The sequence below is a fragment of the Galleria mellonella genome, unplaced genomic scaffold (genome assembly GCF_026898425.1).
Source record: "Galleria mellonella isolate WM207_F2 unplaced genomic scaffold, CSIRO_AGI_GalMel_v1 utg65, whole genome shotgun sequence".
NCBI classification, from domain to species: domain Eukaryota; kingdom Metazoa; phylum Arthropoda; class Insecta; order Lepidoptera; family Pyralidae; genus Galleria; species Galleria mellonella.
In genome coordinates, this window is record NW_026442138.1 from 11,958,242 (window position 1) to 11,974,912 (window position 16,671).

A 16,671-nucleotide genomic window follows, 5' to 3' on the forward strand; every position below is an offset into this window, starting at 1 on the left:
ATATCCAGCGAAAAATCTTATTTTTTATCTTGTTTCAAGAAGTTTCAGAAATAATGGGATTCTCAGTTCATCATTCTGCAATTGATCGGATCTGTGCTGTCTATAATTAATTTTGCCACGATTGCAGTTGCGAGTAATTGATTGGCCGAGATATTTTTTTAATTGCTCAACCGCTTTTGAGGACGATTTTGTAGAAATATTCTTCCAGTCTGTATCTTCTTGGTTCTATATTTTTGCTACTTCTATATTATTTTAGTTAAAATTTTTCTCAACCACTTTCGTCGACAATTTTGTACGTTATCCTTGTTTTATTTTTTCACATTATAACTTCTTGGGTATATCTAAATTCTTCTGAAATCTAGATATCAGATTTTTTTATTAAATGAAAACAAAATGGCTACCTAACTCGCGCTACCAGCATACGTTAACATACTAATATAGGATGACAGAGGTAAGGATGAAGTCAGTTAGGCTATCGTAATTAACTGGAAATTAATCTTTATACTTTCCAAGAGTTTCTCACCACTTGATGTTCAACCACCATTACTAACAATCCCTTTCCCCCCTTCCGTATTAGAGTACGCCAACGGCGGCAGTCGTTGGCTCAGATTCGAGAGATCGGCAGTAGGTATGTTAAGGGACCAATCTGAAAGGCGCTGAGCATGTGGCGTCGCGCGGGGCGGCGCATGCGTATGTCACGCTTGCTGGTGGGGCAGCCAGGCGTGGCTTGCGCGCACGCATTGCGTACGGACAGTGCGTGCTCGTCGCCCGTGTGTAGTTATGCCTTTGTGCCCTTTTGTGACGATTTCGTATGTGTTGTGAAAATGTGTGCTGTTAAACAAGCCATGTTAATTGTAAAACGCCTGAAAGTGCTGAATGTGAGTTATAAGGTTCAATATTAATGTAATTGTATGTACATTGAATTATATTCTTCGTGAGTAAACCCTTAAAAATAATAATAATCACTTCGTAATTAACGATGATGTAAAATTTTGGATGTAAAATTTCAGTTGAACTGAAAACAGGTTGCTTTTCTGAAGTCGGTTAATTTAAGTTCTGAAAGTTCGATACCTAAAGGAGAGGGTATAGATTCAATTATAAATGATTGGAAATTTGCAAAGGATCTAAAGCTAAATCTAGAAGATGACTAAACTACCTAGAAACAAAGTTTGTATCTATTCCCTAGATAAACCTATTCAAATACATCTCAAAGCCATTTTACTTGAACATTAGTAGTTCTAAGGGTTTGTTAGACATGAAATTACTGATAAAAACTGTTACTTTTATAAAAGCAATGGGTTTTTGTTGTTCCACTAAATATTTATAAAAATATATAATGTTCAAATATTCTGATTTAAATGTAAAACAATTTAATTAATAGTCCTGATATGTTCTTTTGAATCTTGGCATTTGGTGAGTCTACTAGAAGTGTGCTTTGGAAAATAAAAATTTCGTAACACACAACAGTATTGTTTATTGCCAACCTGTATTTTTTAAGATAATTTAAATGAATATCCATTAAAAATATCATTTAGCGTCACATGAACTTCAAGGCTTTAAAATCTTTAAAATTCTCATTTAAAATGAAGGATAAGACTGTAGATTTTGCATCTATAAATTATCTTATATAATTATATAAAAATTGTATAGTCAGAGGCCTAGTGTGGGACCCAGAATACCCTAACACAGTGTATCCTAGTACGGATTCTGTCCACTTCCAATAGCAGTCTATATACATATATCCTATTGTGTAAAAAGTATAAAGTAAAATCTTTGAATATGACAATTTTTTAAAACATTATATAAATAAGTCAATTGGCAGGCCTCTGAGAATTTCGTAAAGAGGCCGTTTTACACCATTCAGATGTGTTATCGTGGTATGCACCTGTAAAATGTATTTCATTTCGAAGCCAATCAAAGTTGTTAAAATCGAGAAAAAAATATATTATGGTACAAATCGTTCGCAAAGTATGCCAATGATAATAGAGCAGAGTATGGTAGTAGAGTTTGTATGGACTATTTTGATAGAAATTGATGGAAATGATTAACAAATGAATAACTGTCCTCCATCTGTCTTCTGCTTACAGTCTTCTGATATCCTTTAGTGCCCAATACAAATAAGAAGTCGATTATTCGATTGAATGTTTAAATTTGTTAATTATATCATTTTGGAGAATGTCTCTGTGAAAATTTTAACAAAACTTGAGTTATCTTATCCCTAAATGCTATTGAAACAAACTTAGAGCTGATCTGCAAAGTCCTTGGTTGAACTGTTGCTTTCATGAAATGAGATATCCATCATCCTTACTACCATTAAAACCTATCACATTTGCCAACCAAACAAAACACGAACGTGATTTTAAAATTACGAAAGAAATGCTGCCAAATGTTACAAGTCGTTCGGTTCGAAAATTCATGGTAGTATTATGTTACAGTCGGTTTATCCAAGGTTGGTCTGTTAGATTTATAAAAAAAAGATCTATCCTACACGGATCGGCTATACTAAATTGAAACCTACCCAGAATTAAATAAGATTCTTTTTTTCTGTTTCCTATTTATACTTTATTATACAAACTAATAATACGTAAAAAATGACAGAGATGAGGTATCTCTGTAGAATTGTACAAAGGCGAGCTTAACTTTACAAGAGTTCTCTTCTAGTAAACTCAAAGTGGAAAGGAGTATCATTGCCAGCGAGTAGAGTAAAGAGTGTTAAGACTTTTGTATAAGTTATATATATTTTTTTATACAACTTAGAATGGCAAACAATCTGACAGCCCACCTGATGTAAAGTGGTAACCGTCGCCTATAGACATGAGCAGTACCATGGACATAACAGAGTATACTGTTTCGCCCATGATACCCCCCATGCGTTGCCATTCCTGAGGACTCAGGTGTTATTCCTCTGTACCCAGTAAATTCACGCCATATCCCACCCTTTAAACCGAAACACAGCCATGCAAACACAACTGCTTCACGGTAGAAACATGAATGGGACAGAGGTACCCAAGCAATCGACTTTTGTACAAAGTCTCCCTCTGGTAAAACCGACGTTAAAAAGTTCTCAATTCATTCGTATTTTTTATGTTTGTTACCTCAGAGCCCCGTCAGTTATAAAACGATTTGGAAAATTCTTTATTTATCTAGAAGAATATGTTATATTTACACTTATGGGTCCACCCGCAAGACATTTTATTAAAATGCATTCAGTAGTTTAATTTTTAAACAAATATAACTGGTTTTGCTACAATTGAACTTTTTTTTGTAGAACAAGGAAAGAAGCAAAATCGTAGAAGCACGAATTCACGTTCTAAATTCAAATATTTTAATCTATTGCGTATATAAAATCTCTTGATTTTCTTTGGTGTCAGGATTCAATTCTGGTGGTTTTTTTTTAATTTACGTGTTAAGTTTGATAGTATGTGTATACTACGTCTTTTGTAGTTTTGTAACAAGTAAACAATTTGACTTATCTACTTAATTGATAGAATTAAAAGATTCTATATTCTATATCGATAATTCTATTAAGGAATTTGTTTAATTGCATATAGGTAGATATATCATTAATAGTGCATTGTTTCTTACGCCTGAAACATCTGTTGTAAACATATTGTTGTATTTGTCGCCGTCACAGGTATATAAATGTGTAGCGAACTGTGTTTTATTATTATTAACGTAGACAAACTGCAAGCAGAACGTGAAATAATTGGACATTTTGTTAGGTAAGTTAATTGTAGGCGTGGGTTGTTTTCACTGTGCTGAATATGTTATTTATCCATAGGATGTAATGTAATAGAAAATCGATATCTAATAATAGTATTAATGAAACTAAGCAGTGTTCTGTTATGTGGTACTTGATAAACTTCGTAGTAGTGACAGCTTCGACTAGGCCAATTTGTTTTTTTTTAATGTATATAAACGGCACAGGACCTTCATCTGAGGTGTTGGCTTAGCCTGGCCGGGTACCAATGAGTGATTATATATGAAGTCAGATCTATTGTTTTTTCTTAATCTAACACGATTAATACTACCGTGGTGTCCATGGTAACCTCGCCTAATCTATGAGTATTGAGTATACGCTCCTGGGGTACCATGTTCACAGTCAGACAGTCGATCTGTCATGATTAAACAATAATTAATCGCAAAGGTTTCCAGGCGGAACCGCGTGGGAGTCGACCTATTAGGGTATATTGCTAGCAATGTGGCAATTATTCTCTATTATTAACGATTACTCTTCCAGCTTTCAGTGTTGGTACAGCTAAGGTTTAAATTTTATTTTCTACTAGCGGCCCGTCCCGGCTTTGCACGGGTGGACATTTTTACATTTTAAAAAGTGGCCATTAAGGCGGCACACGCGACGGAAGCTTAAAAATGGAGTAACTTCTCCCGTTTTCCCAACATTTCCCTTCACTGCTCTGCTCCTTTTGATCGTAGCGCGATGAAAAGGAGTATGAAGAATAATTGTACCAAGTTTCGTTAAAATCCGTCGAGTAGTTTTTTTTTTTTCTATAACGTACATACAGACAGACAGACAAAAATTTTACTGATTGCATTTCTGGCATCAGTATCGATCACTAATCACCCCCTGATGGTTATTTTGGAAATATATTTCATGTACAGAATTGATCTCTCTACAGATTTATTATAAGTATCTATAGATTTGTATCAATGTACTCCTAACGTGACGGGATATCGTAAGGTACTGATGTCAATACGAGAATATGAATGTAAATATTTAATACGAACTAATTATGGAAAAAAAGACTATATTATTGGAAGGGATTCTGCTGTATAAACTATTGCCAAATGACTTAAAAAAATTTAGTAATATAAATGCGTATAAAAATAAACTTTATTTTTTAAGTTTATCATCATCGTCATATCAGCTCTTAACTGTCCACTGCTGAACACAAGTCTCTCCTTGGGGAGTTTTGCCAGTAGTTGCCATGTTTAGCAGGCCGATTGGCAACCGCAGTCAGGTTTTAGAATTGTTTTAAGAAGGGCACTGCTGCTTCTCGCCGTCCCTCAGTCGCCTCTTACGACAGAATAGAATAAGAATAGAAAATCATTTATTCAAATAAACTTACATTGAAGCACTTTTGAATAGTCATTGCATTTTTTTTAATCTACCGCTCGTTCGGAAAGCTGTCTCATCACAAGAAGAACGAGAAAGAAACTTGCGTGTTGCTCTTTTAAATAATTTTATTATTACTTCCTTGGGAAAGGAAGGGGTGGCCTATTCTATGCCGGGACCATATGGCCAAGTTTATTTTATGTAAATTATAAATTTAGTGACAGAGATACACAAAATAATGTAATATTAAGTTTAATAACTATATCTGTATCTAATTTTAAGTAAATTTATGTAATATAAAATAAATAGAAAATAAAATTCTTTCAATGTAATATTTTTAACATTCTATTCTATTCTATTTGCCCAGCAATATGATAGCTGTTATCAGTAAACACGTGTTCCCAATACCAATGTCGACGGTATCTAAACATATAAGGCCACGAAATACGCAATAGATGTTTTAATTTTAGATAACCCACCCACCCCAAAGAAACTACTAAGGTATTAAAATAAAATAAAATTTAAAGTTTTTTCATAATATGAATTTATGTCAATTATAAAGAGAATCGTGAGGCAACAACAGACCTTTTTTTTTGATGGGTGTAAATGGTATGGTAACTCCGCCTGGGCTAACGGAATACGCTGGCGGAGCACCAGTGAAGGGTGATAGATGAGAATGAAAACAGGCCAGTTAGCCCATCATGATGAATTCATCAGGAATTAACCATGATAGTTTCCAGGGAGAACCGCGAGGAGGTCGACCTGGTTGGGTATAACAACAGACCTTTATAGATGGAGATTTTTACAAAGTTTGTCTATTTAGGTATTTTGTCTCACTCGTGTTACTGTAATTGATTACTGTTTTTTGGTTAAACAGGTGGCAGTATATTATGACATGTTAATATGAATATGGGGGGGGAGGGAGGGATTGTTACTAATGGGATCTAACTGAACCATTGCTAGTAATACATCCTATCAGGTCGACCTGATAGGGTTTTCCTTGGAAAACATCGTGATGAATTTTTGTTGGATCAGTCAAAACAGACTGAGTGACCTGCTTTCATCCTCATTTATCACCACTCAATGGTGTCCCGCCAGCGTATACCGATAGGGCAGGCTGGGTACCCATTCTATTATCACCCATTAAGAATTAAGAATAAGAACTCCCTGGACACCATCGTGGTCGATTTCTAGTAAATTTGCTTTGATAGGACTATTCTAAAACTGGTGCCTCGCTATCGTATACTGTTGACATAGGCGGGTGTACCATTCATCTTCATTTATTGCAATGCACGCTTATCGCTTTCCACCAGACCATCGACTGGTTTACCGTTCCGTGTTTTTCGATACATTTTGGTTTCTTCAAGTCGATAGTGAATTATCCTCTGAGTACTAAAATGCGTTCCATTTTAGGTCTCGTTATCACTTTCCGTCTGGTAAAGGTTTTGTATTCACACAAATTCATTATGTATATAGTTGAATTTCTTGAAAAGAGTAACAACTGAGTTTCTTGCCTGTTCTTCTTGGCCTGAAATTGCGTTCCGAATTGGCGGTAATGATAAAATGACTATTTAAAAATGCTTAAATGTAATTAATTAAGTATTTGAGTTTACTTGAATAAAAATATTTATTTTTTTTCTTTCATAAAAAGTATTAAAAACTGACGATTAGACAAAAATACAAACAAAATGACAGATGGTTAGACGAATGTTTATTGGTCTATATTTTTTTATACCATTGAGGTAGCAAACAAGCATATGGCCCACCTGATGGTATTTGAAAAAAGTAAGTTTTTTCAGTCCGATTATTTATTTATTTTACCCACTACTTCGTATGCGTGGATTTTAGAAGGAAAACCAATTAATTAGACTAATTTTAGTCAACGTATTAAGATGAAACATACATCAGATGTTAAGTTAAATCTTCTGAAACAACAGTGAAAACCGCATTCAGTTTGGTCCAGTAGTTTTTGCGTGATACCGAAACAAACATATAGACATACAGATAATATTCCTAAAAAATATAAGACGCAAAGGGTCTCTATTAATTAAAATAACATAAAATTGTATAATAATTTTATTATTCGCTTTTTTTATAAACAATAAATATTTGTATGCTTATGTAGCACTACTATTTTGGCATACAGATGCCAAAATAGTAGTGCTTACGTAGCCTTTGTTAATAATTTTAAGATTGTTTAATGCAAATAAACTCATTTCCTTTCATTTCATTTCACACGGTCCCGCTTGGAAATAATCGTGGTGAATTCCTGGTATAATGGTTGCAAATGAAATTGTAACTCCACCTGCGCTATCAGTATATGGTACGCTGGCGGGGCACCAGTGAGTGATGACCGATGGATGATACTAGGTCAGTTGATCTATTGTGATGAATTCCGTAAGAATTAACCATGATAATTTCCACGGGGAACCGCGTGGAAGTCGACCTAATAGTGTGTACTGCTAGCAATGGAGACCGTATTTATTACTAACAATCTTTTTCCTTCCGAATTCTTGGTATAGTCGTCACGACGGGCCAACTGACTTGATTTATTCACCTATCATTCCTCGTCGTTCTTCCGTTAAAGTAAAGAAAACCAATAAATAGACGGAGTTATCATTCCTATTTTTATCCTTAAAAACAAGTAAGCAAATGACTAATGAAGCAACTTTTAAAAATTCGATGGTATCTACCTATTTGTTTGAGGGTTACAACGCGAAACCTGTTCATATAGGCAATTTATTTTGCAGAAAAAAGCAATCAAAATTCTTGGTGATAAAAATATTCTTTTTGTACTCGCAGCACCAGTAAAGCAATATTTATTATACTAAACGAGGTTCGATGACCTGCACGGGGGCTTTTGATGTAACGCGTCGTTTTTAGGCGAACCGCAAGTGCATCATACTCGTATACTGAGATAAAAAAAGCAAAATGAATATATATTTTTTGTGAGTAAAATCCAATAAAGATTTTGCCCACGCTCACGTGACTAGGGGGAAAAATGGCCTATGTCCTTCTCCATCTAAAATCTCTCTCTCTCTCTCTCTCTATATATATATATATATATATGTATATATGTATGTATATATATATATGTATATATATATGTATATATATATATGTATATGTATATATATGTATATATATATATATATATATATATATATATATATATATATATATATATATATATATATATATATTCAAAGTCATTTGAATCGTTGAAGTGTCAAAATGGAGCAAATATACTTTCGCATTTTTTTTTTTTTTTAATAAATGGCACACAATCACCCAAATTGTTTTGTTCTTAAATTAAAACGCCTTTTGTTATCAGGAACCAGGCGTCTGGAGGCATATTTTATAACAACCAGACCAGAGCTATTTCAGAAAGTAGATTTTCGAAATTAAACTGGTCGGGATTCGAAACTTCAACTACACGATTTTTGATACTTGTTAGTATTTCTGACGTAGGTCGTAAGGGGGGGGGGGGTATGTTAGAAATATTTTCCTATTAACTTGTATTTCTTCATTTGATTAATGTTTATTTCTTTCTTTCTTTATTCTTTTCTTTTTGGGAGAAAATATAAAATTTTATTAGTTACAAGTACATACATAACTGTTATGGGGTTGCCATCCGTTTGGATTCTTCCGGATTTGTCCTGTTTTGGGGGCCTCCGGAAAGTTTGGTCCAGATGGAGATTTTTTTAGTCAAGTCCAGCATTATATTGTTTCAAAATCAGTCCCTTTATTTATCTCGCTGCATTGGTAACTTAAAACAATTGAGACGTCAAATGTCCGGAGTCGTAAAATAAAAAATCCGGGGATTTTCATCTTCTCGTCGTAAGATTTTGATTTTATAGATAATAACTCTAGATATATGTAGTCCAAAGTATAAATAAATAAAAAAAATACACTGTTTTTGTTATATAGTAGGTATCTTGATAGAGGTATATAACCTAAAAAAATATGTTTCGTAAACGAATACGTTTACGTTATCGTATATAAGCCAGTGGTTTCTGGCTTTGCTATCTTGTTGATACACATATTTATAATATTATCTGTATAAATACTTCACTTGATAATGTCTGACCCGCTTAAAAAGATTATCAAATGTACAAAATGAGTTGAAATCATTCGCAAGTTACATGAATATTTATTTGTGGCTATGTTATTTAGAATTTCCATTGGTAGACGTTACGGTTGCCAATGAAAATGGCAAATATAAGATTACACCACCAATAATGTTAATATTAACATGTTAAAGCGATAATCTGTGGGACATAATTTGTTTTTACTTTTTTATTTGTAAAGAGTCACTGTTAAAATGTATGTGTATTAAGAATGATCATTTTTAGTCGAGCATTTTAGTACGAAAAATGTGTTTTATAATTATTAATGACATCAGGTATTGTAGGAATACATTTTGGAGGGCAATTAACTGTTTTGTTTTTACTTTGTAAGTTCTTTCCGCTAAATAAATAGGTAAGGTAGGTACTAACTCCCTCATAAATGTAATTTTCCCATTACTAGCAATACAACCTATTAGGTCGACCTCCACGCGGTTCTCCCTGGAAGCTATCCTGGGTAATTCTAGTGGAATTCGTCACGATGTGCAAACTGACCTGATTTCATCCTCACCTATCACCCCTCACAGGTGCCCCGCCAGAGTATGCTGATGGCGCTGGCAGGGTTGCCATTTCATTATCACCCATTGAAGGAACTCCCTTATAAAAACGTTAAACCTCGCATAAAACTATTTTAATTATTGAACTGTTTATTTTTGTGTTAAGTTCTCAGTTGAAATGAAAGTGACAAAACAGTGTAATAATAAAAGTTGGTTTGTAGAAGGTTTTAGTTCTTATGAATAATCTAAAGATTGCTAATGACTAAAGTCTGAATATTCTGTAATTTTCCGTTACAGACTAGATCACTCGGATCAGACAGAGCAACGTAATTTGATTACTCGAACTTGTATAACCAAAATTCTATGAGTTTTTTAAGCTGTAGTAAAGGAATATACAGATTACGTCCATAGACAGATGAAGTCTTTGTTAGTATCCTCAATACACCCTGTCAGGTCGACCTCCACGCGGTTTTCTCTCAAAACCATCGTGGTTAATTCTAGTGGAATTCGACACGATGGGCTAAGTGACTTGCTTTCATCGTCATCTATTGCCCCTCACTGGTGCCCCGCACAATGTATACCGATAGCGCAGGCGGGGTTACCATTCCATTAATCATCCATTATAAAAAAGTTCCTACGTATACCTAAGTATCTTATGAACTGTATAATTCGTAAATAATAACATAGTTATTTTTAGGCGGTAACAAATAAAACCTAGTATAATAATAATACATTTAATAAGTACTACGAATAAAGCAATCTAATTTTGTTCAATTAATTGTGCTCTATATGAATCGCTTCTGTGTTTATTTTTCAATTCTAATTTGGGCTTTTCTCAGATACGAGTAAATCAACAATACTATATTGTTACAATATTCACTTTTGTATTTAAATACTTCTTTTTACGTTTAATTAATTAAAAAGAATAGACTATTTTAAGGCATTAGGTAGGCAGTCGAACGTTTCCCGTTGTTTTGCTTTTTTTTTCAATATATAAAAGAACCGATCTCGATTTGCATTTCAGTATGTACTAAATTAATATATTATATAACAAGTGCATCGCATGCATCGCTTTGTCGCATTGTTTAGCGGTGACGATGTTCGTTACAAAACATCTCTGCCACGCATTGCGTCATAACAGTGACATGATTATGTAACAGGGCGATGAGCTCTGAATTATAAAACTTTGACCTCTTCGAGGGACATTATCATATGGAGGGTTTGTCATATATACATGCTTTGGCATCTTAAGTGTTTGGCGTACATATTAACATAGAGACGGTTGCGGACTTGCGGATGAGACGATGTTCCGCGGGGCGGTGAGTGAACGAGGCGGCGGCGGCGGCTGCGGCGCGAGCGCGGGCTGCGCCCCGGCGCTGTAGCGTAGGTCGGGCATAATGTCGATGGCCTCGCAATGTCACCCCGCGCCGAGATATTCGGCCTCCTTCACTCCCCAGGCCGCCCGGCGTGTCTGCCTGCCTCCAACTCTACCGACTCGGATCATTTCCGAATGGTGGGTTCAGCGGCGCCTTTGATTTTTTGGTCTTCACAGCTCGGCGCGGCGGCGTGCAATTTGTATGTCGTTTTTGGCGAATCACATCGCGTCTCTTGTTTCTTCACCTATGAATTCCTGTACATATGGTACACTAACCTCGTGGATTCGTATCTAATACATGATATCCATAAACATGATAATTGACGGATAAGTAATATCCGATTGAGGTAGGTCGGGCCTATACTACAAACGCTCGTGGTTATATAACGTCACGCGTCGTGTTGTGCGGCATTGGCAGGTGGTGTTGTGAATCTTGCGATCGCCCGCGTGATATTGGGCGCTGTCGGTCGTTGACCCCTCCGCTATCTGCGTTATTTCGCTCGGCTCAATGTCGGCGCAATGTCGAATCGCATTCGAGTTCACAGACCGGGCCGCGACGTTGCGTTCCTCACACAGCCGTCTTTATTCCACCAAATTTTTATGCAGAGATGCGAATTTTTTATAGTGTCTAGGAATTGAGTAGGTGGGTAGACTTTAATAAGTAGGTACCTGTTATAATCATGACCCATTTGATTTATTACAACGAATACACTTGGTACCTATTTATGATGATAAGATTAAGTTTTGCCAAATAAGACGAGAGCCTTTTATCCATAGTTTAGGTAAATTGTATGCTCGCATCAAGACTTCGAATAACATATGTATACGTATTTGTATACTTACAATATTTATTTATATATCTATAATCCATTGATCATTTATTGAAAACATTGATTGAGTGTGATCCATTTCTACACAGTAATGCTGGGAACTTGTCTAATTCCCAGATGCCTAATGTTCTTCCCAACACTATCTAACTCTGTATTCAATATTAAAGAATATAAGTATTGTTATCGGTTATGTGATTTTATCATAAGATTTATCTTATATTTCTGCTATTCATTCTCCGCTGCTGAAACATTATATAGGTCACCCCAATACCCCATGAACTGCCACCATAGTAAAATAGTTCATTTTAACGTTATCATGGCATTTAAAAAAAAGTAGTGTTGTCTAGTCAACAAAAAAAATTGTTTTTAAAACTCAAAAACATATTTTTTAAATTAAAAATCGTACATTTCATACCTATTATTTTACTTTCCGCTACTTAAAATGAATTTCTAGAAAAGAACTGATTCTGAAATTTTAAATTATGTTATAATAAATTACTAACCTAAAAATAAAAATAAAACGTCGTCCGGGCGAACTTGGGCGAAAAAAATCCAAATTAAACTGAGACTGATGGTGACCCTAGTCATCAGGAAAGGTGCTTAACATATGATAGTTTTAGTGCTGTATGTTTCTTTATTAAATTGATATAATAAAAATTGATTTTACTTTAATTATTTATTTATTTAATTAAATTATACATGATAATATACCTAACAAGATTAGTAGTCTCAAAACAACATATAATATTTATTAAGACTATACAATTGTATAATAACATTATTTTATTTTTAATTACAATAAAAAAATAATAAAAAACAAATGAATGTAGTAGTGTTTATGCAATGGACCTGTCTCGGCATATGTCGTAGTTTTATATCTGAAGCTACAAAACTGATTTTCAGTAGGCCCTAAATACGTAACTCACGGACACTTGATGGATTTTATGAACTGCGTATATTATTACGGATTTCTTTTAATTTTTAAGAGTTTTAGGTCACAGAAGCAAGATTGAGGACAATGCGTTACAGTCTTCTAGCAGGTAACCTTAGGAATAACAAATTGCTTTAGTTACGTGCCACGTGGTTTTATACTCTGTGGACCGTACTAAGAACAAGGAATTACATGGAAGAAATGATAAAATAAAAACTGTAAATTGTATAATTGCCTCTTTTCTTCTTATGCAAATATAATTGGTAAAAAGAAGACTACAGATACACCATCAGTTGCTATTTTTCTCAGTTTATAGCAGGCTAGTGTATAGAAAAAATTTGATATATCAAATATTTGACAATAACAAATTTTACATTACTAGATTATATATTTGACACAGTTTATGTAGAAAGTATGCAAGTAGGTTGTATCTGAACTTGATAGGGTTATACGGCCGTATAACATTTTCTATACATTGGCCTGCTATGAATTGACAATTTAATCATTCCTTCTATGTAATTCCTTGTTCTTAAGGGGCCGTAGGGCACAGAAGCGGTACTACACCGGCGGCGTGGTGTCGCACTCGGTTTGCGGGCTTGCGGGTCGCCGCGACCTCGGTTGCGCGGAAACCGTGCGATGGTCAAGGCCGACGTCTAGACGTCCCCCCCTCCCTCCTTGAGCCGCGCACCCGCGCCGCCCACCGCACCCCACACAACCCCCTCAGCGGCCCTTTCCCTTTATCACGCGCCGACGCCTCTCCCCGCTACCTATTTTCGTCCAACAGCCGCCGAATTTGCCTGGGCAAAGCCTTCATAAACAAGGTACCTACCCGATACACACAGGCGCAGCTCTAGTCCTGGTCCTGACCTAGCTAATATGTGGTGTTGTGTTCTAATCTAATGTAAAAATATTTATTTCTACGTGTAGGTAATATATGTGTGAGTATATAATTATGTATATATTTACCAGGGGGGGAAAGGGATTGTTAGCAATGGAGTTTGACAACCCCATTGCTAGCAATATTCCTTATTAGGTCGACCTCCACGTGGTTCCCCCTGGAAACTATCGTGAACAATTCTTGTTGAATTCGTCACGATGGGCTAACTGACCTACTTCATCCTCACCTATCATCCTTCGCTGGTGTATACCGATAGCGCGGGTGGGGTTACCATTTCATTATCATCCATTAAAAAAAAAATATATATATATATGTTTGCATGTATATATACATTTATTATTTATTAAAAAAAAATCAACAGCTAAAAAATTTCATAAAAAAAAAACTTTAAAGACAAAAAGCCACACAAGTTTTCACAAATAAAAACAATATTGAAGTAATGCACATGATATCGCTAATACTTAAAATCAACTAAAACTTAAGAGTAACAACGTTATAGTGGTACACACATTATGGGTAGGCAGTTATACAAAATAAAAAGTTGAAATTACACGTTCAAAGATAAACCATAGACTGCCATAAAGAACGGTCCTGAGCTACCTGCATCCACTGACACCCTGCAACGCAACTCCATATATATATATATATATATATATATATATATATATATATATATATATATATATATATATATATATATATGATGTAATTGCTTATGTATAAAGTTTTTTTTAGTTCTTTTTGTTTGTAAATTGTCACAATATTGTATCACTGTATCCGTTGACATTGATGTTTGCTGAAAGAGAATTATTGTACAGTTAAAGTTCGCCTTTATACATTTCCTTGCTTGTTGGCGCCATATTTTTTTATGTATTATTAATAAACTATAAATAAATATTCTCGCTTTACTTAATTCATGAGTTATTAATAACATTTGTTTTTGGTATTTAAACATAAACACGGGCTATTGGATTTGTTTGATGATTCATTTGTAATTGACAGAGGTAGGTATCTACTTACTGAAGGATTTGTGGAAATATCATTACTAATGTTATAATGGTGAAAGTGAGTTTGTTTGTTACATTATAACGCTTTAACAGCTTCACCAATCACTATATAGGATGGAGAAAGATATAGGTTACTTTTTAGCCCGGTCACTAGACATATTCCGGTCATGCAGACGAAGTCGTTGGTAAAACATTGTATTAAATATGTCAACTGGTTCAATAAATTTTTCGAAATATATAGTTCTAGTAGTAAATCACTACTTTTGATGTATCTAAATTTTGAGATTTCTATTGCTTTCATAGAAACGAAATCAGTTTTCTATCATCGCTAGTACCCACGCAACTCCCTGTTGTTTCATAAATGATAATAATATACCAATATATTAACGTATCTCATATCAGCTGTTATCTATCCACTGTTGAACATACCTCCCCCCCCCTCCCCCATAGACTGCCGCAAAGAACGGTTCTGAGTCAACTGCATCCACTGACTCCCTACAACGCATTTGAGGTCATTACTCCACCTAGTATATATAGGCATTTAAATTTATAAGTTGTGTCATTAATACCTAGTAAGCAACACAGTTCTTAGAATTCTTTAATAATAAAATGCTCACACGTACTCGGCCCACTACTGACGTCGATAAAATTATTTTGATGAACACCGGGAAAAAGAAAAGCTTAACTAGTTGTATTTAGTTGATTTACAATTTAAAATTAGAACTTAGCGGGTGTCGCCCCATCTGAGCAACACTTATCTGAGCATGGATTGAGAAAAATAAAATTGAGAAATAAACATCTAAACATGTTTACAAGCATCCACATCGATGACACGTTGTATTTCTATTTACCCATAGTACTTACATAAGGAAAATCATTTCCATCATCATCATAACGTACCTGTCTAGGTATCTAAGTTATATATAATCGTACCTACCAGATTACTTCTAAGCATTTTGAATATGTAACAGTCTGCTATTCGGAGCCTTGAATACGGATGAATACTAAATATAAAGGATCGTGTATCGTTCCTTTTTTGATGTCCGCCAAACAATGGATGAATACAATTAATCGTTTATGTATTCTATTATACGATGGACGTTTTTAATATATAGATATATATTAGATTATCATACGTGGCCTACCACAAGCCGGCGTATGTTTTTGCCGGCTAAAAATGTCTGTGACGTCATCATTGCAGCTAATAGCTCGACCTTGTGCATCTAATGTTGGCATCCTGGATTCGGCGTACTAAAAAAATTTACGATCAGTGCTAAAATATTAAATACTAACTAGGTATTTTAGTGCCAAAGTGCTAAATCATGCTTTACAAATGCGACATACGTACCATGTTTCGACTACTACGTTCCTATTCGTTCTAGGAGAATTTCCTAGTTGTCTATCAGCATGTTGTAAAGTGTAACAAGGAAATAAAAGCATTAAACAAGCTAGCCTTGTTTGTGTTTAAGATCTGTTATAATTGTTACACCTACATAATTAATTTATCTTTTTTATCTCGTGTATAAAAATCTAGCTTATCTAAGTGCACGGTTACAACACAAGATCTTTCTAGAACAGTTAATAATTTTATATTATTATGCTATTTAATAATGTATTGCACACATAATTCGTTAATTCGTGCCTATCGTCTATAAATAGGGTTACCACCTGTTTGCATTTGTTTGGACTTTCGACTTTCTGTCCGGACTTTGTTCGGTTTATTTATTAGCCTATTTTTTTATACATAAATTGATATTTTACCTAAAAAACATGCATTTATTGTTTAGAATACAAAATATAGAATTGGGTACGATGTATATGTATAACATAAGATTTTATTATATATGTATTGGATATTTTGAGGAAAAGAATCTGCACCAATTGGAAAGTGAGACAATGTGTTAAAATGCCACACCACCGACGTTGTCCTTA

At 34.6% G+C, this 16,671-nt stretch overlaps 1 protein-coding gene across 6 annotated transcripts in view; it reads left to right on the top strand.

The window, feature by feature from the left end:
- The window catches only part of LOC113519881 (steroid hormone receptor ERR1), a 58,006-nt gene that overhangs the window by 20,063 nt on the left and 21,272 nt on the right, over nucleotides 1-16,671 (top strand). For 2 of the 6 annotated variants that reach the window (XM_052900469.1, XM_052900470.1), the window contains exon 1: nucleotides 648-878. The exons of the other annotated variants lie outside the window; for them this stretch is intronic. In XM_052900469.1, the coding sequence (XP_052756429.1) occupies nucleotides 663-878 (216 nt within the window). In that variant the 5' untranslated portion in view covers nucleotides 648-662. Of the gene's footprint in view, nucleotides 1-647; nucleotides 879-16,671 lie in introns of those variants that run through there. 6 annotated transcript variants of the gene reach the window in all.